Source organism: Apodemus sylvaticus, chromosome 5 (genome assembly GCF_947179515.1).
Source record: "Apodemus sylvaticus chromosome 5, mApoSyl1.1, whole genome shotgun sequence".
Taxonomy (NCBI): Eukaryota; Metazoa; Chordata; class Mammalia; order Rodentia; family Muridae; genus Apodemus; species Apodemus sylvaticus.
Window position 1 is genome coordinate 160249518 of NC_067476.1, and position 26960 is coordinate 160276477.

At 48.8% G+C, this 26960-nt stretch overlaps 2 protein-coding genes across 8 annotated transcripts; both read left to right on the plus strand.

Annotated features, from left to right (window-relative positions):
- The first annotated feature begins 5963 nt into the window (after window positions 1-5963).
- On the plus strand, window positions 5964-7655 carry LOC127686340 (uncharacterized). Of its 5 annotated transcripts, none has more exons than XR_007978100.1 (3): window positions 6103-6190; window positions 6398-6421; window positions 6631-6716. XR_007978100.1 is itself a non-coding variant. In XM_052184466.1 (2 exons), exons 1-2 carry the CDS (start codon window positions 5965-5967, stop codon window positions 7638-7640), a joined length of 1257 nt encoding a protein of 418 aa, XP_052040426.1. In that variant the 5' UTR covers window position 5964; the 3' UTR covers window positions 7641-7655. The 5 variants fall into 5 exon arrangements, 2 of the variants coding, with proteins under 2 accessions (XP_052040426.1, XP_052040427.1); XR_007978099.1 differs by having other exon boundaries at window positions 6124-6211; XM_052184466.1 differs by lacking the exon at window positions 6398-6421 and having other exon boundaries at window positions 5964-6211; window positions 6631-7655.
- Window positions 7656-8396: 741 nt separating this feature from the next.
- On the plus strand, window positions 8397-26037 carry LOC127686341 (guanine nucleotide-binding protein G(s) subunit alpha). Of its 3 annotated transcripts, XM_052184469.1 has the most exons (12): window positions 8397-8708; window positions 12539-12611; window positions 15074-15118; window positions 20979-21033; window positions 21129-21248; window positions 22436-22533; window positions 24329-24383; window positions 24481-24554; window positions 24639-24818; window positions 24903-25033; window positions 25247-25314; window positions 25530-26037. In XM_052184469.1, exons 1-12 carry the CDS (start codon window positions 8570-8572, stop codon window positions 25674-25676), a joined length of 1185 nt encoding a protein of 394 aa, XP_052040429.1. In that variant the 5' UTR covers window positions 8397-8569; the 3' UTR covers window positions 25677-26037. The 3 variants fall into 3 exon arrangements, with proteins under 3 accessions (XP_052040429.1, XP_052040430.1, XP_052040431.1); XM_052184470.1 differs by lacking the exon at window positions 15074-15118 and having other exon boundaries at window positions 20976-21033; XM_052184471.1 differs by lacking the exon at window positions 15074-15118.
- Window positions 26038-26960: the final 923 nt, after the last annotated feature.

Sequence of the window (26960 nt, forward strand, 5' to 3'; positions counted from 1 at the left end):
TTGTTAAAGTCATTAGGTGACTGCTGATTTCTCACCCCAAGGTACTGGCCTCTTCTAAGGTGAAGGGAAGCCTTGCCAGTCTTCAGTTCTTAGTGCTAGATCACTGCAACCTAGTGATAAAAATAGGCTTAGTTAGTATGTTATAGTTTACCACTGGATGTCCAGCTTCGTGCCACCTTCTTTAGTGACACCGATTTCGGTGCCATGCTTGCCAGAACCCTGAGGTTGCTTTAGTCATGGACACTCCCTCAGGTGAGCATTAGAGAAGCCAGCTGCTTTCTCCTGCCTGCCTCAGGAAGCGCCATCCCGGCCTTCTGGTTCTGCCATTGGGGAGCTCCAGCTCCCTTCTGGCCCAAGGCTGACACTGTTGTTGAAATGTTAAAGACTGAGAACACATGCTCTGCCGTGCCTGTAGCTGGAGACTCTTTCCTGGATGGATATAATATTGGCATCAGTTAATTGGGGGGAAAATCTGAGTTAGGCCTTGTGATTTCAGCCAGTCTGTGCAAGTGATGGGTACACCTGTCACTCAAGCTAGTGTCCAAGCTACAAGTCACAGCTGCAGCATGCTTTCAGCATTAGCTGGTAATGTACTGTTCCTTAGGGAAAATGAACCATTCCATGTTAGTAGTGTTTGCCTGTTAACCCTTGGGAGACTTCTTGGGGTCCTTTATTTGTTTGGCTAATAGGGACAATATTAAAACCAGTCTGTTATTCTCACGCAATTTTAATTTACCTTATCATTTTATGTAAATGTTCTCCAAAGGCAACACACATTTTTAATGCCTGCTCCGAGATATATTACCCAGTTTTTTAAGTGAACATGTTGGCATCTCTAGCTAATACAAGCAGCAGAAGCCACCTGAAGTCCTAAAAGAAGTTGGCTAGATTTAATTTTTAAAACAAGTTTGCTTTGTATTCTCTGTGAAGTCAACGACATTCTTTTAAATTAGGGGTGTAATTAGCACAAAAGGAATTGTAATCTGAGAATATAGTAGAGTCTAGGCAACTTTCCCAGTACTGAGTGGCAGTCAGAGACCCTGGGATGTGGCTGTAGGTACAGCTAAGGCCTGTAGCTCATAAAATATGTCCCTTTATCCAATTTCCAGGCTTCTTACAAATGTCCAGTATTTTTGGGCTGCAGAATTTTTTCCATTTTGACTTCTAGAGCTAGGAAGAGACCTCAGAAAGCCACAGTGCCATCTGGGCCCAGCTGGTGTTGAGAGGACACTGCCCCTGGCATCCCAGCAAATACTGAGCATGAGTCCACACAGGGCACACAGGGACTTCTGCACCCCTCCCTTCCAGAGAGCCTTCCTCACTGCAGGGTCTGTGCATTTCATGCCCTGGGGGAAACAGGTGGAGTTAAATAATAATTATACACTTTCCAATTTCAACATATGTGAGCAAACACAAAAAGATGAAAAGGTACCTACACCTTTAGAAGAATTAAACGTGTGATTAGGTATGTCACATTGATAACTTAATTTGGGGTTTCCTTACAGTAGACAAAGAGAGCGCTGTGGAACTGAAGGACCCCTGGCTCCCATCAGAATCTCACTTGTCCCAAAGTAGGTCTAGCCAAATCATCCACTACTTGAAAATTCATTTTGGTCAGTGAAAACCAAAGATATAAATACCCACAAAGTTACATTCTGCTACGAAATATTTGCTACCAACTCAGGTTTTTAGCTAGCCTAGTTCTTACCATAGGACTAATTTTGAAAAACTGAATGTGAGGGGTTGGGGGCAGGGAGCAGACTGTTCAGAATCTGAAAATAATTAAAATACAAACAGGTTTTTGCAGAGGTTATTTTTTTGTATTTTATTGAGATATGGTATTATTCTATAACTTCAAACAACTTCTCTGGCCTTAAATTCCCAAGTTCTGGGATTATAGTCATGAGCTATCATGCCCAATGTAACAAACTTACCTTAGCTGAAGACATTGTATTTTAGTGGAGAGTTTCAACACCTACTCTTCCTCTTGTCAGGATCACATCACCTGTAGCACCAACTTTTACTTTAGGGAAAGTAGCTGTTAGTTGGGAGAACTCTTAGATAGCCTTTCCCACAGTCGAGCTCTCTGGTAGGCTGCTTCATTCCTGTTGAAGCTGGTGTGCCTGGGCAAATGGGGCTGCCCTCTCTGCCTTCTCCATGTCACTCATGAGTTCTGTGGTCCAAGATTGTGCTGCTTGCATCTTGCTAGTGGATCTTTCTTTCCTTTATCTCTTGCTGTCTAAAGTGGCTAGCCAGGAGAATCAATGCAGTCTTTAGAGTTAAATTTCAAAGCCAAGAGAGCCCCTATAATCTCCTTCCAATCCCCTATTTTATAACTCCTAGGGAGGTGAATTAGGCTTGTTTCTTGTACAGGTGGCACTTGCCTATCTGGGTCACAGATAGTGAAGACTACAGAAAACCAAAAACCAAAACAAAACAAAACCCACAGGCTGAAAGTTTTGGGTTCGAACCCACTGGCCATTTGGTTTGAACTAGACTGAGATTCTATGCTAAGTTAAAGATACATTATTTGAGGATTAGCTGATGAATATTTAACAGGGGAATTTCATGTACTTAGTTCATTCATCAGTAGTTGACTTAAAACTTGTGAAGTGACATTTAAATATCTAATGTCTAACAGAGAATGCATGTTTGGAGTTACTTTTGTAGCTGGAATACTAACCAGTAGATATGACATGGAAAAAAAAATCAGGAGTGGTCATGACATTGGATGTTTAAAAACTTTCCAGTTCTAAGTATTAAGACCTTCTTATGGAGATTAGCCAGGACTAGAAGAGCTTCTTACAATACCTGCTTTCACCCTCAGTGTGGCTGAAGCAGCAAGGAACATTTATCTGCAGCAACAGTTCCAGTCATCTGGCTAATTAAAGCGCAGAATGTGCTTTGAAGACAGAATGCATCACTAAGTACTATTATTAAAGCCTTACAGCTAAGGTTTCTGTTTCAGTGGAAGCCTAGTTATTGTTTCCTGGGCTATTAAAATAATATCATAATTGTGTTTTCTCTAGGCTCTTGGAAAGTAGCTAGCAATGACCCCCCAACTAATGAAAGGCTCAGGAAAACATTCTTGTCCAAAAACTCAGTTACATCATTAAGTAGTAATACAATTTTGAAGATTGTAACCTGTAGCAATGTTGTTGCTTCTGAAAGCAGGCAAAGGGTTCTTACTCAGAAAGAAAGATACAAAAGGGCCTAGGAAGCAAAACATATAAGCTTGAAATGTGAGTTCAGCTGTGTATTAGGTGACCCAGTATTTTAGGTTAGGAATGTGTTATTTCAGTTTTCTGGCTTTGGCATGAGCCAGGGAGGAGCCTGCATCCTCTCTGCCAATGTATTTTATGATCTCGCTCAGCGCGTTAAGATTTCTATAATGTCCATGTGTCCCTGACTCTGATGAGGACACTTTCCACTGCAGCACTTTCTAGTGCGGTCCTCCAGGAATTATGGTAATTCATTTGCTTTACTTTGAAAGCATAAACGAAAGTGTTTCAAACTGCAGGGCAATCTATTAAAATCAATTGGTAGCTCACAAGTTCTACATTGTGAGCTACGACTCTGGAAACTTTTGAAAAACAAAGCACATGCACAGCTTTCAGGGCCCCGGGCAGGTCAATGCCAGGCCGAAACCGTAGCCGGTGTCAGCTCGCCATACCAATTAAATAAAATCTCTTCTTTCACTTTGTGTCAAGTGAAAACAGAAAACCAAACAGACCACAAAGCAGCTTGTGTATCAGGCTCTTGCTGTCTGTCCTTTGCTTACCTAGAAACCCTCCGTGCCACCTGCTGACATTTATTTACAAAGTAAACGCTCTCTTTTTGCACCCCTGGTTAGTCATAATAAAATACAGGCAAAACTTAACAGTTAAAATAAAAAGAAGTTCCCCCCTCCAAAGAATGTCTTAAGTTAGGAGTTGAATGGAGAGAACCCTGACATTGTGTCACACATTTCTAGGACAATGGTCCCAATTGTGCCTTGCTTACAACATGTGTCACCATATGCCATCAGACAGTTCAGTCTTTTTAAAGATTGGGTGTGATATTTATCTAATAGGAGAAGGCCCAGAGATTCTTCATTACACTCAGTGTATGATTATGTAGTTATTGTAGAGGCATGGAGGTTGTGTTGGCTACTGTTAACTCCTTACCTTTTAAATACAATGTATCTGTGCTTCGGCACACTGGGAGCAGGAAGGAAGAGGCTTTTGAACAACTGGAGCGGAACCGAAATTTCTGGCCAGGTCCTCTCTCTTCTAAGTCTTTAATTTCACAAATGACAGATGAGTCAAATTCAGTCACGAAGTTTTTGTTGACTGTGTGAAGAAGTAAAAGGTAGCCCCTGTCTTCAGGCCATCCCTTGCAGAGGGTTAGGAACTCAAGAGTGTCACTCAAGCGTAGCTGAAGCATGCTAGATGTTTCTTCTTATCCACTCTGGTTAGGTTTAAAAAAAAAGAAAAGAAAAGAAAAAGAAAAGGTGTATCAACCTGGGGCAGGCAGTAGTTGCTTTGAGTTTTTTGGACTTTTAAAGTCTGTCTTGTAATGAAGAGAGAGTAAAAGACAGCAAGGGCCCATTTGGTAGGTTCAGTTTCCTGCTCGTAATTCTAAGACATCCTTGGTTGCTTTCAATCGCTTTCTGTTGTTCTTTTGAATCTGTTTTTGTTGTTATTGTTGTTGTTTTTAAGTGTAGAACAGAGGTAGAACTGTAGCAGCAAGGACCAAGAAAAACAGTGCACTGTAGCTTTATATGGAACGCCTTTCTGACTTTTGAGGAGGTAAACTTGAGAGAAGGAGTACCCGAAAGTCGGCGAGTGAATGATCAGTGGTGTCCTCCTATTTTCAAAGATACAGCCGTCCACAATAACTTATTTGAAGCCGTTCACCCTCTCCCCTTCAGGCCCCCGGGTGTGTTTGTAGTCAGTCTACATTTCTATTTCCTTTTCCCCAGCATCCCAAGTTTTGCGAACTGTGTTCAAAAGTGAAAGGAAGGCTACGTTGGAAGAGAGTTTATGGTTACTCAGCGGATCTGGGGTTACTGGCGCCTGCTTTGTCCCATTCAGGGAAGGTTGCCATGTCTTAGTCTGACCCGTGGCTCTGTCCACCTGGGCACAAGGGGCTTGTGGGCCGGCTATTGAATGAATGAATGAATTGTATCCAAGTAGACCCCGGTGGCACACCCGCAAGTCCACCCGAGGAAGGTGGTTCAAAATCTTCCACTTAGCCCGGTGCTCTCTACCATGTCCTAGTGTGGAGGCCAAGAAGTGGGGCGGGACACTCGTGAGTTTTGAAACAATTCTCTAAAAAGTTCACGTCCGCTAAAGTACTTTTCCCTTTTATTCTAGAGCCCCGTGTGGCGCCCGAGCCAGACCACCACCTGTCCCACCTAGAAGGACTCCGTGTGCACCACCGCCATCCACCACCGCCATCCACCACCGCCATGACTCTTCCTCTCCGCTGTCGCCTCGCCTGCATAACGCTGCCTGCTTCTTCTATCCATGGTAGTCGGGTATACATAACACTGCTTGTGAGGAGATCCGAACCCCCATATGGGGCATTGCGATTAATTAGCTCGCCGCCACACACTCCACGGGCACGCGCCGCAGGGTGGGAGGGGTGTGCCGCCGTCCCCGCGTGCGCTATCTGGAAAGCTGAGGTAAGAAGGCGCACATGGGTAAGCGTCGTTCTTTGTCATCGTCGCATAGTTTCCACGCTGCCCAGGGCTACACCACTACACGGAAAATTGGGAGGCAGGTTTAGGAGGCGGGGTCGGGTGCCCACCGTCTTGGGCGCACCCGTACCCCTCAGTAGATCGCTCCCGGCGCCCCCTACCCACATTAGAGGTGCCCGCGCATTGGCCCTCACCCCCCCGCCTGTGGAGCAGCCCATTTGGGCACGTCTTCGGTGGGCCGATTTTTCGCGCGTCCCCTTCGCTTTATAGGGGCGATCGCTATGGGTCGGTCCTCTGAAGAGGTTGGGGCGTCATCAGGCGGGTTAGAAAAACCCGCTCCGCGGCGGGGACACTCATTCCGTCGGCACCGCGGAGCGGGTTGCTTCAGGTGGCTGGTACCAGCGGCGCTCGCTAGCTCCCAGCTCTCGGGCTCGGGACTGCAGCACCGGCTGGAGCGAACCCTTGTCCCAGCGGCAGGCAGACGGGCAGGCAGGCGCTGCTTTGCGTGTGAGTGCGCCTCACTCACTTGTAAGTCCGGGAGCGTGGGGTCTTCCCGCCCAAGTGCGAGGTGCCCGAAGCGGGCAAGAGCACCGGGCAGAGCCGGGATAGGGCAGAGGCGCCTGGCGCCGCTGCCCTGCCTCGCGCCTTCCAGGCTCCCTCCAATTTGCTCTCTTTTCTCTTTTCTCTTTTCTCTTCTCCATTGGCATCCCCAAGAGCTAACCCAAGGAGCACCTGAGGGTAACAGGCAACTCTTATCATCCGCACCTCCGCACTTTCCTTTCTCTTGTGTTATTATGTTTTGCCTTTTCTACACTCTTTCCCTCCTTTTTGAGTTGTTGGGCAATTCTTATTTCTTGCTTGCTTTTTGGATTCTTGCAATTGTTGGGTGCTTTTTTTGTTTGTTCTCGCTTTTTTGTTTGCTCATCCTATTTGACGCTAACTCTTAGGCAGCCAGCCCATCAGCCCCTACGAAGCCCGGCAAGCCGCACTCGGTACCCCCAAGACAGCACAGCGGAGACTGCGGCTGAGCCCCCCGACACGGGGCGCGCAGGAGCCGGGAAGCCCGAGGCCGGGGGCAAGCAGACCACCCGAGCCAGGCGCGAGCCAAGCACCCCGAGGTTGCCGTGGCACCATGCTGAAGATGGCCATGAAGCTCAAAGCCCGAGCGGCCAAGAGCGAGAGGAAGACAGCCGCGGCTGCGGCCGAAGTGGCTGCCGAAGCTGCCGTGGCGGCTGCGGTGCTGGCAGAACCGTTCGCTTCGCAGAAGAACGGGGTCCCCGCGAAGCCCCCCAAGTCCGTCAGGGTCCTCGTGAACGCCGGGCGCGATGCGCAGCCCGCAAAGTTGCTGACCGACAAAGAGCGCAAGAAGATGGAGAAGAAGCTGCTGGAGCAGAGGAAAAAGGAAGAGAAGAAGAGGGAGAAAGAGAGGAAGAAGTTGGAGAAGATGTTGAAGAAGAAGAAGAAGAATGTGCCAGAAGCTCCAGCACAGACCCGAGGCCGCGAGGGCGCCGCCGCCGCAGGCGAAGACGAGGGCATCACGCGGGGCACCGCCGGGCTCGGAGGGGGCGCCGCCACCGGGGGCACGAGTAGGGCCTGGGCCCGATGGGAGAGTGACAGTGATGATGAAGATGATGCCTACTATGCGCCTCCCCGCGTGGGGGGCGTCGTGTGGCGGCCCGGGCCTGCCAAGGCAGGCGCACTCAGCGCGCACATGCCCCTCGTGGTGTTCCTGGTGTTCTCCGTGCGCAGCCCCTCGTGGGTGCTCAACTTCCTGCTACAGCGACGCACGGAGCAGGGCCGCGGCTGCGGCTTCGTGTTCGGGGCGACCTGCTGCTTCAGAGTGTTCCTGGGCTGCGCCTTCTTCTCCTTCCTGAGTGGTCGTGGCAAGCGCAGAGGCCGTGGGCGATCCCGGGCCAGGGGCACCGGGCGCCGGGGGCGCGACGAGCGGCTCATCTAGTCAGCCCCCCACCCCTTCACCATCATCATCTACATCGCCATCGACCACCATCACCACCACCACATCCACCACCACCACCACCACCACATCCACCACCACCTTCCACCTCCACCACCATTGCTGTGTAGTGTGGATCTTTATTAGTGCTTGTGTGTGGACACATTTTCCTTTTTGGTTGCTCTGTCCATTGCTTAGTGCTTTCCTAGCTTTTCTCCAAGCTCCCTGCTCTCTGGCTCTCTCAGTGTCTCCCTCTCTCTCTCACTCTCTTTCTCCTTTTCGAAATTTTCCTAAGTCCGGGCCCGCACTCCCTCCCTTTCCGCCCACCCCGGCCCCTTGGCGGCGCCTGCCCGCCCTGCTGCTGCAGGAGGAGGGGGATAGGGGGCCGCCCGGCCCGGGGGTGGAGCGCTGGCATCGTGTGAGGGGTCGTCACCACCGCGGGGCCGCCTCCTCTCCCCCCGCCGTACGGCCAGGCCCCGGCCCTGAACTGCGGGTGGGGCGAGGGGGCGACCCCTCAGTGGAGCCGGCCCGGGCCGAACGTGGGTGCTGGGACCCCTGCCCGGCCTCCGGGCACCGCCTCCCGGCGCCCGCGCCCGCCCTCCCAGCCGCGGCCCTCCTCCTCCTCCTCCTCTTCCCACCCCCCTCGCCGCCGTCGCCTCCGCCTCCCCCCGCTCCCCCGCCCGCCACGGCGCTTTTGGGTCGGGGCGGCGGGCCCGGGCCGAGGCAATAAGAGCGGCGGCGGCGGCAGCGGCGGCAGCAGCTCCCGCGGCTCCTGCTCTGCTCCGCCTCGGCCCCGGAGCGAGGGGCGGAGAGCCGCGCGCTTGTCTTAGTCCGAGCCGCCACCCTCCCCGTGTTCCCCGCTTTCCCGGCCCGCCCGAGGCCGCCCGCCCCGTCCCCGCCGCCCCGCAGCCCGGCCGCGCCCCGCCGCCGCCATGGGCTGCCTCGGCAACAGTAAGACCGAGGACCAGCGCAACGAGGAGAAGGCGCAGCGCGAGGCCAACAAAAAGATCGAGAAGCAGCTGCAGAAGGACAAGCAGGTCTACCGGGCCACGCACCGCCTGCTGCTGCTGGGTAAGGGCGGCCCGGGGGGGAGCGGGCCCGGCCCGGGAGTGCCGCGGGACGACCCGCAAGGCCGCGCGCGCCGAGCCCGCCCCCCTCCCCGGCGCTCTAGCGCTTGCTCCCAGGCCCTCTGGCCCTCTGGGCCGCGCGCGTGCAGGGGGCGAGGCCGTCAAGGGGACCCCGGGGCGGAATTCGGCCGGGCGGGGGCTGCAAATTGGGCGTGGGGCCCCCTGGCTCGGTCTCGTCCCTCAGTTGGCCACACTCCCCTCGTCCCTGGCTTCGCGTCCGCGCGAGGCCTACTTAGTGCCAGGGGCCAGGGTGCGTGTCGGGAGGGGGAGGGGAGGCTCACAGGGCCCCTCGGACTGCGACAGAGTAGGGCTAGGGACAGGAAACGGGCCGGCGGGCCCAGGGAGGGGGACCCGCCTCACTGGGGTGTGCGATTTGTTGGGAGGGGGCCCGAAGAGAGGCCAAGGCCACTAGGGGGGACTCGGGGACCTCGGCCCAGAGACTCTGGCGAGGGAAGTAGCCACCAGGGTGGGGGGGCGGGTGACATCAGCCCCTCGGAAAGGACGGGGCGGTAAAGGTAGTGCAGAGGGGGGAGGGGGCGCGGGCAAGTCGTGGCGCCGAAGTGGGGGGGCAGGGAGGAGGGAGCGTGGCGGACTCTGGGCGCGACTCGGGGCGATTCGGGCAGGACCGACAGACTGTGCGTGGAGCAGACGTGTCCTGAGCCAGGCCAGGCCGTGGAAGGAAGAGAAGAAGAATCAAATCGAATAAGATCAAAAAAAAAAAAAAATGAAAATAAAAAAAAAAAAGTACGCAAAGTGCCCAGTTAAGCCAAATGACACGTCATTTTACAATGTGACCTTTTCCCCCCCTTCTAGACTCACAGGCTTTTTTAAAAAGCAAAGAAGAGCATTAAATGGTAGCAGCTGACCCCCCCAGCTGTGCCCCTCCCGTGCAGCAAACAATTAACACACAGGTTTTCCTGTTACTCTGCTTCTTTGGGAGTGGAGACACTAGTGAAAAATAAAATCCTGTCTTAAACAGACCTCATAAATAAGATAAAACTGGAAAATGACATTTGTCTGTAAATGGCTTCTTAGTTTCGAAATGGCGTTTTAAAAATTTTTGTCCTTTTCAAGGTGGGAGGGGAGACTCAGCTCTCTGAGAAGACTCTGGGGTACAAGCTGATGAAAAGACATTAATTAGTTGTTGGCAAGTGACATTTGGTTGTTTGGTTTTTCTTCTTCTCTTTTTTCACTGCGGTTTTTCCTCCTTGGCAAAAGAAAGAAAAAAGAAAGAAAAAGGGGGGGGTATCCAAACTTCAAGGATGGCTCTCCTTCCTTTTTTTTTTAAGGTGCTAGGGTGGGGGCAGCAAAAGCACACAGGCAAACACGAAAAATGTTGAAATTACCACAGAAACATCACAGAACACTAATTAGGATGGAAACTTTCCACTTCTCAGAATTTTGGCTATCTGAATAAATTTGTGAATTCACTTGGAGCTGGGTCACTTTTCAACAAAATAGCTTAATTATCAAAAATAAAGTGTAGAAGGCTGTATTAATTCGCGGTGACGTTTGGTTTGATCTTTTTGGATGGGGTCAAGTCTTTGTTCTCCCTGGGCCAGATTTAGTAAAGTAGGAAATTGTTAATAAGTGAAAATAATCTTGTTGGTGTTGGTGCATTTGTGATTTCGGTAATTAGATGGTATATAGGAAACTTCTAAAACCATAATTCTGTTGTGTCAATATGCATATAGTCTGATTTCAAAGTACATACCTAGAATCATATAGAATCTTCTGTATGGCGCATGACCACTCCTATGAGTGCTTATTTAAGTCCACTATGATGTTAATGACACATCAAATTCCTAACATCTTTTTTTGTGTATTTACAGTGATTCCAAATGTCCCCCACTTACTTGAGACTGCAGTTCTGAGCCCACCCTGCCTTCTTTCAAGTCTCTGGTCTACATGGCTGTATTGTGCCACAATTAATTGATGACCTTTGGCACAGAAATCTGTTGCCCTAGCTATTGGCAACATTTTACATTTCTTAAAATGAAATAATTACCCACAAAGGAAACCGAATACCCCCCAACCTCTTTTTCTTTAACCCATTTTAACTTCTAACAGGTAAATTAAGTAAATTTGCAGAACCGCAAAACAAACAAAAGCCTGGCAGTTATTTTCAGGCCAGTTTTCTATTCTCACAAACGTGGAAACTGAGGCACAGATCTAGTTCTGCCTCTAAAAAACACAGGTGTCACAAATGTTAACATTTCTGAGAGTGGAGTACTGAGGAACCTGATTAGTCCTCTATGTTTCCTTTATGGAAACCGCCCAATATTGCCTTTTATATTTAATTTATGAGATTTTTGCTCATTAGGACGGTGTTTGCTTTGAAATCAATGCTGCTGTGGAAACCAATTTTAACTTTTACAGATCTTGTTTATGGCTTGTGGAGAGGTGGAGAACTGGGAGGGGGGAGAACTGGGGGAGGTGGAGAACTGGGGAGGGTGGAGAACTGGGGAGGGTGGAGAACTGGGGGGTGGAGAACTGGGGGGGTGGAGAACTGGGGGGGTGGAGAACTGGGGTGGGTGAGCTGAATATGGTGGGGGCGTATCTGGGCACCAAAACAGAAACAATATGGAGAAAAAGAACAAGATTTTAAAAAAAGAAAGTAGATTTTTGTGGGAGGAGGAGGAAAAGCATTCACATAGGGAATACTGGTTGAAGAGTATTTTGCAGAAACTTGATGGAAATGGGGTGGGGCAGGAGGGTCCTCCAAATACTATGAAAGAAAGAAAGAAAGAAAGAAAGAAAGAAAGAAAGAAAGAAAGAAAGAAAGAAAGAAAGAAGTGATTTAAAATGGAGGCTTGCGTTCCTATTTACTTAGTTGGGGAAGCCTAGAATCTTCTTACTCAGTACTCAGTACCTTCCAGGAATATTTGTGCATATAATTAAAGTCTTACCCTTTTTTTATTTTAAACTCTTGGTACTGTTGATGTTGCATGTTGCCTGATGCTCATGAGGTCTCAAGTGCCATGTTTGACAACAAAATGTGTTTTTTGCTTTTTGTTTTTTGCTTATTTTTTTTTTGCTCCCTCCGCCCCTCTGCTGCTGTCAGATAATTGATGGTCTACCATTTCCCTCTGCAACATGGTAGTTGAATCCAGAGAAAAAAATGTATCTTTAGAAAGATTCCTTTAGCAGGGGAAGGGGGTGGATAAGTGGAGACAGTGTAGCCCTGTGGTTTTAGGGTGGGCCCAAAGCATGCTTGACAGCAGCAGCTGCATTGTGGCGTTGGGAGGAAGGTGCTGCTGCAGCGGGCGTGAGAGTGGGACACTGCAGTGTCCAGGCATTGTCTGCCATTCCTGAGTATTTAACCATAAAATGACTAACAAACAGGAAATTAGGTGGCTGCTGCATTTCTGTGTACCTTTGACCACATTTCAATACTCAGTTCACAGTTTTGACTTAAAATTTTCACCCTCCAGTGACAATTACGTCATTCCTTCTTCGCCTCATGAGTTTTTAAAATCCCAAAGAGAAAACAAAACAACAACAACAAAACTCACAAGGAAAAAAAAGGGGGTTTTAAAAAGAGCAGAGCCCTTAATTCTTGCTTGCTACTCCATGGTGAGATACTTCAGGTAGATGCTATGTTGGACGTGTTGTATTTCACTGCGTCGTCATGTGAAGGAGGTTTGCAGTCGTGTTTGCAGTTGTGTCATTGTGCGTTTGTTGTGTGCTGCTGCTGCTGCTTTTCAAGGCCATCATCCAGGTGAAGTGTGGCAAGCCTCTTTCTTAACCCAAGCCCTCACTTTCCTTTCTCAGGTGCTGGAGAGTCTGGCAAAAGCACCATTGTGAAGCAGATGAGGATCCTGCATGTTAATGGGTTTAACGGAGAGTAAGTGTCCAGCCCGTGCAGGGCGGTGAGCGGTCAGGCTGTGCGTACCTGGCCTGCAGGAGACAGGACGTTTGAAGGAGTGTATACTAACCTCTAGAAAGCACAGCTGCTAATTGCCACTAATCATTTTTTTCTAATTTGCATATTAGACAGCCCAAGAAAGAGCTGATGGGTGAACCCCCACACCCTTCTCAACCTTGGGGGCAACAAATAGAAATAAGAGTAAAAGCACCGGTGTCCACCCAAAGCGGCCCCTCGCGCTGGAAAATGGTGGCTGGCTGCAGAGGACAGTGAACAGCACTTGGCCGGGTGACAGCCTCTGCCGCAGCCTCGTCTGCTGCAGTGCGGCTCCAACATGGCCGACGGGCCTTGGCCACCTCTTGGCCAGCCAGAGCTGGCCAGGACAGGAGGCTCCCACCCCCACCCTGCAGGTTTCACTGGCGTCAACTGGTGTAGGGTTTTGTAACTCTCAGAAAAACATCTTTTCAGTTACATCTTCACTTAAAAGTTGCAATCCACACCCCTTGCCGACAGGCTTCAAGGTTCTGAGTCCCTCCCTGCTTCAGAATTAGATAGGCAGAGACTTCTTTCTCTTTTTTTTTTTTTTAAATCATTACTCCTACCTGAACAATTGAAAAGGAGGTATGAAAATGGTGGAAAGACAGGGAATTAGCTACTTCTGGCCAATCTAGGAGCTGTTTTGCCTTTGAAATGACCTTCCTGGTTTAAGACAATATGGTGAGGCAATACCACAGTGAGAGTAAAGATTTTTCTTAAAAAGAGACAGATATGTGGCAAATAAGGGGTCCCGCCTTCCATGAAGAATACAAACTGAGGAAACAGCCAATAAATAGGGAATTTTGCCTTTTCTCGTTGGCCTCCATTGTTCTCAGTGCTGATATGAGACATCGAGGCTCGGGGACTTAACTAACCCTGGAGAGGGGGAGCAGCTTCTGTCCCCTACCATGCAGTAAGTGCTGGGAAAACAAGATTGGGCAGAGCCTTTCAGGGTACCACAAGTTGATTTTCATGGGAACTTCTAGAGTTTGTTAGATTAGCTAATCGGGTTAAAAAAGAGAGAGAGATGACGTCACCCATGTCTGGGTCTGGGTCAGGGTTCGTGTGTTCCTTAAGTTACAGCCCAAAATTCAAAGATTAGTTAATATGCAGAAGGGAAGGGGGCTAGATCACTGGTTTTAAGTTTGACTCAGTTATTACTTTGTATCTATAGTCTCTGCTACCTATCAGACATCAATTCTGGAATTATTGATTCCTGATATGCCTCTCAAAAAGCCTAAACAAGGAGATTGGCACCTGCCAGTCAACAAAAAGAACCCAGAAAACTCCCTGCCCCAGGTTTGAGGGACTCTTCAATATGAAGCTCGTTAAGCAGAAAGGAACGTGACCACGCGCCACAAATTATTTCTTCAAAAAATATTCGTGGTGGAAGCCAGAGGAGACTTTAAAAACTCGGCAGCTACTGTTTAACCCAATGAGTGGTATAGTCCCAGAGGTTTAATTACGTCACAAATTTCCCTAAAATCTTACTTTTTTATACCAGTTTTCCCTGTTAATGCAGTAGAGGGTTCTAAACCAGAACTTTTCATTTCTATTTTCTCTCTGAAAAGAGGAAGAAGCCTTCCCAGTTTGCCTTCTTTGTGGATCCCAGATGTTAAATTTAGCCTGTGAAAGCGACATTCAGGACCTCCGTGGGGGGCTGGATTCCCTATTTTGACCCCGTCCAACGTAGGTCCTCTCACTGTGGTATAGCAGTAAATGTGGGTCCATCTTGAGTCAAGACCTGGCCCTTGCCTCAGCCCCGCCCTCAGTTCTTGGACAGACCTATTAAATATGCCCCAACTGTCCATGGCCTGCCTACCAATACAGTTTTCAAGAGTACAGCATAATATTTATCTGACCTTCAGAAATACAGAGGGCAAAAGTAGATGTTCCTAACTCAGAGCTAACTTTCTGAAGTTTAATGCCGGAAAAAAATTAATATTGGTTGAGCTAATAGATCTCAAAGCTGAGTGTCCACCCCCTTAAAGATTATTCATTTTGCACCAAGAAGCCAGGAATAGGAGTGTTCCATTGTGCTTTCGTGGGCATGGATTGGACACAGAGAAGATTCTGACGTGCCCTAGTCTCAAGAGTTAAGTCTATGCCTCTGCTCCCTGGTGCATGTGCATTTAGGGAAAGCAGAGGAAAACAATTACCCGTCCCTCCTGTCTCCAGCCTGAGTCTCCCGAGAGCCCTGCTAATGCAGGAAGGAAGGTGCAGAGTCTCAGTAGACATCCCCATTTAGCCAGAAAAGCGGCCTAAGGATTAGCCTAGCCAGGAGGATGGTACGCAGGACTGTCAGGTATTCTTACCTGGCTGTTTAAAGGTGCAGAGACTGTGTGGGTTTTGTATGACATCGCAGTGCCTTACAGATAGGTGAGCTTTCAATCTCTCTTTACAAGGGGCGGCGAAGAGGACCCGCAGGCTGCAAGGAGCAACAGCGAAGGGTAGGCACATTCAAAACCAGAAACCTCTTCTAACAGACAAAACAGACACGCAGAGCATAGCGGGGAAACTGAGGACACAGACTGGGGAACAGAGCAGAGATCACCTCAGGGCCATCAACCATCTTGGTGTGTGCATTTGCAAATGACCTGTCAACAAGTAAAGTGCAAAACAGAAAAGGTCTTAAGAGTAACCAGATACAGCTGGGGGAAAGGCAGCCATTTTGGCTTCCAACAAGAACTTAAAAGATTTTGAGAATCGAGGTTTTTCCATATGGTCTTTATTTCCCCCAGTTCGCCACTTAAACCAACGGCTTACCGTTCAAAAGTACTAAATTCTGCCCACAGGACCGTCAGTCTGACTTTAAGTTTTCAGACCTATTTGGGGAAAAAAATTATTTTAATTTACTTCCTCAATTAAAAAAATATGCCTAATGCTGTGGTCCTTAAGTAGCAGGCCATTGACAACCTCTGGCCTTAAAAATTATCTTAAAAAATTTTTAACTGTTAACGCAAGGCACTTTACATTAGCCAACGACCTAGAGCATTTGTGACGGCACCCCACTCATTGTTTATTATTTTGCTTTCTCATCCCCACAACCATCTCATGCCTGCACACATGCGCGCACACGCATGCCAAGCATCCATCCAGCTCCATTCTCGATCACTAGCATGCAGGATGGAGGGGCTGTTTTTCAGGTCAATTCATAGAGCAGCTTCCAGCCTAGAACAGGGAAGAGAAATGGCTTCTGAGACCGGGCACGGGTGGGTCAAAGGATCTGGGGGTCGGGAGCAGAGTGACTGACACATGTTTGTTCATCTGTTTCTTTTAGAGTCTATTACCCCCACTAGATGATGGCTACAGTCCTCCATCTTCGCTATGTCCTACCCCAGTTATCCCAATTTGCATGCTGGAATTGCCCGGTCTTAGGAAACTCCTCATAAGAATACTATTCTGTTTTCCTGGGGATGGTGGGGGGTGGGGGAGGGGGGAGGGGTCCCTAACCTATTACCTAACCTTTAGGCGTAAGTAAAAACAGAAAGATGGAATGAAACCTTTAATTGGCAACAGTGTGACAGAACAGCAATCAGAGAAGGCATCGAGATATTGATAATCTACTGTACCAAAAGTTGGCATCTGAGAAGCGTGCCCAGCCCCTACTGAGAGAGCCTCCTAGATGTCGTGTGCTGTGCTAACTTAACCCCTTCAACCCTACTAATACTTGCACGTTTTCTTCCTATGACTCTACAAGTAAAAATAAGTATTAACTCTCCTGATAAATAAAACTCTCTGCATGTTTCAGCAATCCCTGTATCTTGCGTCTGTCTTCTGTCTGCTCTTTTGTCTGTCTTTCCCCCACAAGCACAAAGATAGCATATAGAGGCAGAGGATGGGTACCACACAGCCTTCCCCTACCACTTAATGGGAGAGGGGGGAAGGACCTACTAAAAAATGCTAACCCCACTAATCTACCTTACACTTTTGGGGAGGGGGAGGGGGAGCAGCATCCTATAGATACCGCCCACCCCAGCTAGTCAGTTAGAATCCCTGAACGGGCAACACATCTTGCCTCTGTTAAGTAGTTTAGAGACACCTAAGGAATTTTCTCTGAATTTCACAATCAACGTTAAATTCATTAAGCAGTATTACAAATGAGGATAAACCTGCCGGCCCCCACCATGATGGCTTCATCTACATAGTAATCTCTTCAATGAAGAGGTTTGTTTTAGTACTACACACCCGAATTAGATTTTAGATTTTCTATTTTAGCTGTTTTATACTGGATACACTCCCACACCTATTCACATACGTAGATGAATGCTGAACACGCTCTCAGAATATCTGTATTTTAAGACTGGGAGCTTTCCAATTATCATACTACTACTTAGAACAAAATATCAAACTGAATGAAGTCTCTTCCCTGGGGAAACGCTTCTTTCTACCTGTATGTAGATTGGAGTAGTTCATACCCAGATATCCTCATTTTTTTCGGTTGTGGGGCCTTAAAACCAGACATCTGGGGCTCAGTGCCAATGGCAGGAAGCCATTTAAAAACACACACACACACATACACACACTCACAAAAACCTGGGAGTAGATTTGTCCCAGGGCAGGATAGGGGAAGCGCCTCTGAACTCTATGTTGGAGTACTGGGGCATCAAACACATGCTTGCAGTCTCGGACATTGGTAGCTAGTCCCAGCGTCTAACACCAGCTCAGAAACACATGACTTCAGACCTGAGCTTCGATGTGCGCCGCCCCCTCAGCCCTAACAGAACCAGTCCCTCTGAGGGGTGGGCACACCATGTCTCTAACACTGGGTGGTACCTAGAGCTCTAAGAGTCTGAGGGCCCCAAGCAGCTTTCAAATGTGCATAACTCCCACATCCTGAGTGTTTGCCCCAGCCCTAGGACTGCCCCTTCTGCCTGCAGTGACCATGGGGACTTAAGAGTTTCCTCTTGCCTCCTCTTCCTGTCCTGGGTGGTGGGTTTGCTCTAATGACCATGTGGAGTGAGAGGCAGCTCTTCCTGCGGGGGTGGGGCTCTGATTTTCCCACTGTCGTGACCCTGTCAAAATCCTGGTAGCTGAGCTCTCACCCCCTCCCTCCTGTTGTTGAGAACACCCCCCAACTTCTAAACCTTGCAGGCCCTCACCTAAGAGATGAACCCCAAGAAAAATGCATAGTGAGATCATTCAGGACACAGGGCCCACTCCCCAAATACACAAGCCTGCTTGAAAAGGAACCCCCATTCAAATATCAGCTATTGTAAGTCTCTATTGAAAGAATGGGTTCTTTGGGTGTGGTCCTATCGGTGGGCATGAACATGACCCCCATATACGCACTCCTGGCTGATGTGCACATGACTCCAGACCCCCACCCAATTTGCAGACATGCACATGACCCCCAGAACCCCACTCTATTGGTGGGTACCACAGACACTCCCAGATCACTATTGGTGGGCAACCCCAGATCCCCATCCCTTTGGTGGGTAGCCATGTGACCCCAGACCCCCACTCTATTGGCGAGTATCCACATGTCCCCCAGGCCTCCACTCTATTGGTGGGTGTGCACGTGATTCCCCAGACCCCACCTCATTGGCAGATATCTACATGATATCCCAGGGTCCCACCCCATTGCAGATATCTACATGATATCCCAGGGTCCCACCCCATTGGCAGATATCTACATGATATCCTAGGCCTCCACCCCATTGGCAGATATCTACATGATATCCCAGGCCTCCACCCCATTGGCAGATATCTACATGATATCCCAGACCCTTACCCCATTGGCAGATATCTACATGATATCCCAGACCCTTACCCCATTGGCAAATATTCACATGCTCCCCCAGGCCTCTACTCTATTGGTGGATGTGCACATGATTCCCCAGACCCTACCCCATTAGCAGATATCTACATGATATCCTAGCCCCCCCCCATTGGCAGATATCTACGTGATATCCCAGGCCCCCACCCCCATTAGCAGATGTCTACATGTTCTCCAGGCCCCACCCCACTAGTAAATATCCACATGATCCCCCAGGCCCCACCGCATTAGCAGATATCCTCATGATCCCCCAGACCTCACCCCATTAGCAGATATCTACATGTTCTCCAGGCCCCACCCCACTAGCAGATATTCACATGATCCCCCAGGCCCCATCCCACTAGCAGATATCTACATGTTCTCCAGTCTCCACCCCATTAGCAGATATCCACATGATCCACCAGACCCCACCCCATTAGCAGATATCCACATGATCCCCCAGGCCCCACCCCATTAGCAGATATCTAGATATTCTCCAGGCCCCACCCCATTAGCAGATATCCACATGATCCCCCAGGCCCCACCCCATTAGCAGATATCCACATGATTCCCCCAGGCCCCCACCCCATTAGCAGATATCCACATGATTCCCCCAGGCCCCACCTCATTAGCAGATATCTACATGTTCTCCAGACCCCACCCCATTAGCAGATATCTACATGTTCTCCAGTCTCCAGCCCATTGGCAGATATCCACATGATTCCCCCAGACCCCACCCCATTAGTGGATATCAACATGTTCTCCAGTCTCCACCCCATCGGCAGATATCCACATGATCCCCCAGACCCCACCCCATTAGTGGATATCAACATGTTCTCCAGTCTCCACCCCATCGGCAGATATCCACATGATCCCCCAGACCCCACCCCATTAGCAGATATCAACATGTTCTCCAGTCTCCACCCCATTGGCAGATATCCACATCCCCCAGACCCCACCCCATTAGTGGATATCAACATGTTCTCCAGTCTCCACCCCATTAGCAGATATCCACATGATTTCTCCAGGTCCCACCTCATTAGCAGATATCTACATGTTCTCCAGACCCCACCCCATTAGCAGATATCTACATGTTCTCCAATCTCCACCCCATTGGTGGATATCAACATGTTCTCCAGTCTCCACCCCATTGGCAGATATCCACATACCCCAGACCCCACCCCATTGGTGGATATTAACATATTCTCCAGTCTCCACCCCATTGGCAGATATCCATATCCCCCAGACCCCACCCCATTGGTGGGTATGCACAACCCCCCTAGACCCCCACCCTATTGACAGGTATCCACATGCTCCAAGAGCCCTACACCTCTGGCAGACAGGCACATAACCCCAGATCTCCACCTGAGGTCTCCCTGCCACCTCTCCTGGCTGTAGCAGCCTCTGGTCCCCAACCTGCAACTCTACTAATTTTCTACCCTGTTCCATGGGGGTGTGATTTAACTTTATCTTGTGAGTTCAATCTAAATGTCCTACCTTTGTCATTGCCACCCCAGTCATTTACCTCAGTTTCCTTAACAGAAAGGGTCTGTGTTTCTACATGTCCTGTTCTGTGCCACCAGGCCTCACCCTGAGTACTGTGCATGCTGGTCTTCTAATCCCCCACTAACCATGCAGAGGACTAGGCTCAGACAAAATGGAGTCTGCTCCAAGCAGTGGGACGGCACTTTGCTGGTCTCCTAAATACATGGCTGTGTCTGGCATATAGGCTGTCTCCTAAAAGACACAGCATTTTGAACCACTGTAACCTTCATAAATTATCATTCCTTTTGGGGTTACTACTCACCCCCATAATCAGAAGATGTGGCCTGTGACCTGTGGGATCCGTGACTCTGACTACATACAAATCATCCCCAAAAGGCCACATAGGTTATCCCAGAGGCTGGTTAAAATAAGCAAACGGAACATCTAGCCAGCTCTTTCCCCAGTATACATGAACCCCATGCCCCCCCCCGCCCCCGACAATGTGGAGTCCAGAACTAGCCACAACTGGGGGGTCCGCGCAAAAGTGCTATGAGCCACAGAACCCCAAACAACATCTCCTCCTGCCACGCCCTGTGACAGATGCATAGATATTTAAATAATTAGATCTACAAATAAATATGGGAATGGAAAATCCTAATATCAAAGATAAACACTTGTCACCTCTGGCTCTCACAACCTACTGAATCCCAAGTTCAGCACTAACCCTGCCTCCATACAACCCTCACTATGCTAATTAAGAGCCACTCAGGAAGCAGCAGGGTGTGGTTGGCATGGCAGGTAGACCAGGTGCAATTGCTGGTACAGTTAATCAAGATCTCGATGCGTCTCTAATCCAGCCTCATCAGGCCTGTCCTCAGGACATGCTTGGGAAATTATAATTTATTTTTATTTGGGTGCCCCCAATCTACAGATCTAGCCCACAATGCCTTGGAGAACAGAATACTATGCTTTTTAGTTTTGTGTCTCAATGAAGATAACACCCTGGTGGGCAGGATGCAATATGATTTCTTTTTCCTTTTTTTTTTTTCCTTTCAATCCCACTGTAGTGAGAAGGCCACCAAAGTGCAGGACATCAAAAACAACCTGAAGGAGGCCATTGAAGTATGTGCCTAGCCCCTTGCTCTTATCTTTTAGCACTCCCTCGCCCCATGGTGCCACTCCCCCCACCCTTGACCGATTTGCTAAACCGTTTTCAGACCATTGTGGCCGCCATGAGCAACCTGGTGCCCCCTGTGGAGCTGGCCAACCCTGAGAATCAGTTCCGCGTGGACTACATTCTGAGCGTGATGAACGTGCCGAACTTTGACTTCCCACCTGTAAGCTCCACCCCAACCCTGCTTTCCCCCTCTCCCCTTAGTCCCAGTGGGAGCACAAGGGCCAGAGACCTGCCTGCTGTGTGATCGATCACACAAGTTACTTCCAAGCTCATGCCTGAGACTAAAGGATGATAAAGACATGATTAGGGTTGTGTCCAGAATGGATGGGCAAACTTCATCACCTCTTCTAGACCTCAGCTTAGTCCTCCATTTTCCAGATAGTATTTTTTTTTTAATGGGGGAGAGGTCCTGACCTACATCAAGCAAGCTCAGTTATGCCCCTCATACACATGAGGACAGACAAAACCACGTTACACATGGCACATGGGTCCTCATTGTCCAGTTAATCCAGCCTGGTACAAATACACACCTTTCAATGTTTGGATCTAAGCATAAATTACAAAAAAAAAAAAATTGGTCACATCAGCCAGCCCTTTGCCTGGGAGCCTGCCCCTCTTGACAAGGGTCTTGGCTTTCTAAAAGCTATTTTTAGAGAGGGTCGAACTGCCCTCTGTCAAAATGTACATTTTAACCCTTCATGGGGGAGAAAGGATTTTAAGGCTGGAAGAAGAGACTTGTCTGAAGTTAAGTCATTGCTGCCACCTCTTAGGTTTTTGTGGGCTTTGTGTTTTTTAGATGGGTTTTGGCTACAAGCTTATGAGAAAAAGTAGTACGGGAAGGTACATTTAAAATAAAATAGCAGTTGATTTAAAAACAAAGAAACCTCAAACAGGGAAACACAGCATGGATTCTAAAGTCATCTGATTCCCATGATTCTTAGAGACAAAATGGCAGCCTACCCACAATGCATTTGATATCATTGACATCTGCTACTCTGATATCTGGACAATAGTCTAGCCTTGACCCATGTCCCTACCACAGGATAGTACATATTCTTCCTGTGCTCATAATTCTGGGGGAAAAGTTTACTCACTTGTTTGCCCCTAACCCCACAAGAATGACAGAGCGGCCACCCAACCCTCTGAGCAATCACCAAAGATGAAAACATGCTAATCAGACTTCTGGGAGCTTACAAGACTGCAGGCTCTTTCCAAGCATTGATTAACACGGGGGCTCACACTTGGACTCACATAGTGAGTGATGGCCTTAGAATTCCAGGGGCGGGGTCCCTGATTGGTTCGAGCACAATCTTTCAGTCAACGTTTTTTCCCTGGGCTCTCTTTCAGGAATTCTATGAGCATGCCAAGGCTCTGTGGGAGGATGAGGGAGTGCGTGCCTGCTACGAGCGCTCCAATGAGTACCAGCTGATTGACTGTGCCCAGTAGTAAGTAGCTGCTGGTGCTCCCCCAGTCTCTCCCTCCCAGTCCCTCCCCCAGGGCAAAACAGAAGCTCAGAAGCCAGGGAGCTACAAACCCACCAGGAGTCAGAGAGTTCCAGTCTGGTTCATTCGTTTTATAAAGATTTTAATTGCACTTTATAGGACACTGATAATTGTTTTACATAAACAATTAATACCTGCTAGAGCAAGGCAAAATAATTACTTGTAATGAAGTGGTGTAACTCATGGACATGACCTCTAAGCATTTAGGGGCACACACAGTACAGCAAGCCCATACTGGCCTGGCCCCCCATACAAAAGTCAAAAAAGAGACTTTGTATTGATCGGTGCCTTATAAGGCACTTCAGCTTCATGGTGGGAGGGGTCTCGTGGGCCCACTCTCCCATAGGGACTTGTTGCTACAGATATAGCATGTTATGATTTAATACACAAAGTTATATATTCTTTCAAGGAACTGAAAAGCAATCCCCACAGGCCCCAGCCCCCACTCCTCCAGCAAGTTCCTGATTTTTCTCAAAAGTTTGTACTAAAAGCTGGAAGCACTAATTATAGAAACAGAAAACAAATGGAGATCCTGGAATTGTTTGTGATTTGTATTTTGGATCCAATTCAGGAGTTAAGTGCAGATACAAGATGAGGAGGCTCAGCTCCCCAGTGGGGAATTGCTGGGGTCAGTTTCTTTAATTAACGCTGATTTAGCCAGGTTCTTTGGGGATCACACCACTTTAAGGATTTCTTTGTTGTTGAAAGCAGTGCAATATACGCCTGAAAACTGTACCACGTGGCACCAACTGTGCGAAGTTTTAGGGAAACTTCCAGCAAAAGAAAACAACTTTAAAGTTGTGTAAGTGGCCCGCTCACTTGTTTAGCTGCCTTTATGCTGGAGGGCAGGCGCTGGGCCTGGGCCTGGCTCTTAAGCTGCCAGGTTTGTGTGTTGAGCTGCAGTGTGGCTGGCCCCACTCCAGATGTCTTCTCACAAGATTTGGTGCTAAGGATCTATTTATAGAATTGTGGTTCGGTTGCCATGGCAACATGCTGGCGGCCAGGGTGGCTGGGGAGCTATTTCTGGGCCTGTGCTGTAATGTAAGATTGATTGGGCCAGTTAGTGTATCCTCTAAGCCAGACTAACTCGGAACTGGTAAAAAGGAAGGGGAAGGAGAAAAAAAAACACAAAACAAAAAAACTCAGGGGCTTTCTCTAAATAGACTATGCCCTTTGTGATTCTCTCTTCTGATTGATCTACTTTAAAAGAGTTTCCAACCCTCTGTTGCCCCACCCCCACCACACACACACACACTCCTCCAATTAATATTACTTTTTCATATTACACTATCCCAGTCTTGCAAAAGGCAAAAGTTAGTTTTTTTGTGTTTATAGTTGAGCAACTTTTCTTTCTTTCTTCTTTCTTTTTTCTAACTCAAAGTTTGCTATCTGGACTGCTCTATTTCACAGACCCAGTAGATAGGAAGGGAACTTCGTGTTTACTTCCTGTTCAGAGTGGTGAATGCAAGAACGGCCCCTTTGTGCCCACAGCTTGTTTTGGCACAGTTCTCAATAATCAATGAGATTCTTCCGAAGCCGATAGGGAGGGCTGCTTCTGCTTTGTCCTAGAACAGAGAGGCCTGTGCACCCTTAAGCGCGCAGCCGTACCTTGCTTTAGGAAAGGGGTGGAGTTTTGAAATTCTCTTACCTGTCAAAAGTAAGGGTCGATCCCCTACCCCTGGCCTTGCGGGGGACAAGCTTGACACACACTGACCACCATGCCTCCTTTTCTTCCAAGCTTCCTGGACAAGATCGATGTGATCAAGCAGGCCGACTACGTGCCAAGTGACCAGGTACGCATGCGCCTCTGGCCTCAAGGCTGGGGCTCCATGGCTCTGGTTGTCTTCAGGGCAATTAGGGTGAGACCCGCTGACCCCCTCTTTGTTCTAGGACCTGCTTCGCTGCCGCGTCCTGACCTCTGGGATCTTTGAGACCAAGTTCCAGGTGGACAAAGTCAACTTTCAGTAAGTAAATCGTCATCGTCGAGGCCCAACTATGTGGCCCGGAGAGTGGTGAGCCCAGGGTAACCCAGTGTCTTCCCATTCCAGCATGTTCGATGTGGGTGGCCAGCGCGATGAGCGCCGCAAGTGGATCCAGTGCTTCAATGATGTGACTGCCATCATCTTCGTGGTGGCCAGCAGCAGCTACAACATGGTCATTCGGGAGGACAACCAGACCAACCGCCTGCAGGAGGCTCTGAACCTCTTCAAGAGCATCTGGAACAACAGGTGTGTGGGGGTCCCGGCTTGGCTCCCCCTGGAGGGCTGCAGCTTCCGCTGGCCCCAGCTCTCACCCCGTCCCTCTCTCCCCAGATGGCTGCGCACCATCTCTGTGATTCTCTTCCTCAACAAGCAAGATCTGCTTGCTGAGAAGGTCCTCGCTGGCAAATCGAAGATTGAGGACTACTTTCCAGAGTTCGCTCGCTACACCACTCCTGAGGATGGTACGTTCAGGGCGCTGGTTTAGTTTGGTGGTCCTTGGTCAAAAGGTGTGGCTAAGGGCCCCTAGCCCCACCCACAACGGGAAAGCCAGGGATGTTTATTTCCCTCATTTTCATTGGCAGAGATCATTGGGGGTGATGGGCTACAATGGTCTCAGGCTAGGTCTTCTAAGCTAATTAGAATAACTAATAACATTTATATATTTTTTTTTGCAGCGACTCCCGAGCCCGGAGAGGACCCACGCGTGACCCGGGCCAAGTACTTCATTCGAGATGAGTTTCTGGTGAGTAGGGCTTGTCTTAGTCTCCTCCTCCTCCTCCTCCTCCTCCTCCTCCTCCTCCTCCTCCTCCTCCTCACGGGTACTCTCCAGTTAGTGCTAGATTTGGAGACTGAGCCGTCCATGCCTTCCACTGAACTTTCTGAGTTGACTGGTCCTCTGCGGTGGGGGGAGGGGCTCCTGGAGATGGTTGCTAACTGAGTTGCTCTCTCTGCCCACAGAGAATCAGCACCGCTAGTGGAGATGGGCGCCACTACTGCTACCCTCACTTTACCTGCGCCGTGGACACTGAGAACATCCGCCGTGTCTTCAACGACTGCCGTGACATCATCCAGCGCATGCATCTCCGCCAATACGAGCTGCTCTAAGAAGGGAACACGTAAACTTAATTCAGCCTTAAGCACAATTAATTAAGAGTGAAACGTAATTGTACAAGCAGTTGATCACCCACCATAGGGCATGATCAACACCGCAACCTTTCCTTTCTTCCCCCGTGATTCTGAAAAAAACCCCTCTTCCCTCCAGCTTGCTTAGATGTTCCAAATTTAGTAAGCTTAAGGCGGCCTACAGAAAAAGAAAAAGAAAAAAGGCCACAAAAGTTCCCTCTCACTTTCAGTAAATAAAATAAAAGCAGCAGCAAACAGAAATAAATAAATGAAATTCAAAATGAAATAAATATTGTGTTGTGCAGCATTAAAAAATCAAAATAAAAATTAAAAATGAGCAAAATCTGGTGTTGCTCTTTGATTTGCGGCAAGTGGGTCCCAGGGTCCATGGGTGGGATTGGTCTAGGCACCAGCTGGGAAATGGAGGACAGGTCCCAGGGTCCTAAGTGGGGTGAGGGGTGCCCCTATAGGCTGGGGGAACCTAGCCTTTGGTGCATCAAGGCTTCCGCTCCTTATGCTGCCCCCCGGCAGTTGCTAGCTGCCCTTCGACCAAATTGCTTCCCCACAAGAGGCTAGCAGCCCACAGGGAAGGCTGGGACGGTGATGGGGTCAGGGTCTACAGCAGGGTTTCCTGCAGGTGAGGGAGGTGCAAGTTATCTGGGAAACATTTGAAAGCATTCCCACTTCACACCAAGACTCTATTACTGCAGATTAATTACACATATTTAAGTTAGAGTTTTGGTTCTTGCCATAAAGGAGGTTGGAAGAAATGATTATATAAGAAAATGAAAAATCCCGTAAAAATATCTTAGGTGTGGGATTGGGTAAAAGAAATAGGGCTAGCTAATAAGTAAAGAGTTCTGAAGAGTCAATAAGTAAAATCATAGGGAAAGTACATGGATCCAATTGCTAAAGAAGATAAATATGGCTAACATAGGAGATGGGGCACACATCAGGGGAGGGGCCAACATATGATTGGGTATGAGAAATGGGTACACATAGGGAGGCCCAACATATGATTGGGTGTGAGATGGGGGACATGGGGAAGCCCAACATATGATTGGGTGTGAGATGGGGGCCCAACATATGATTGGGCATGAGAAGGGGGTATTCATGGGGAGGCCCGCATATCATTGGACATGAGATGGGGGACACATGGTGAGGCCCAACATATGATTGGGCGTGAAATGGGGAGTCCCAACATATGATTGGGTGTGAAATGGGAGTACAACATATGATTGGGTGTGAAATGGGGCCCAACATATG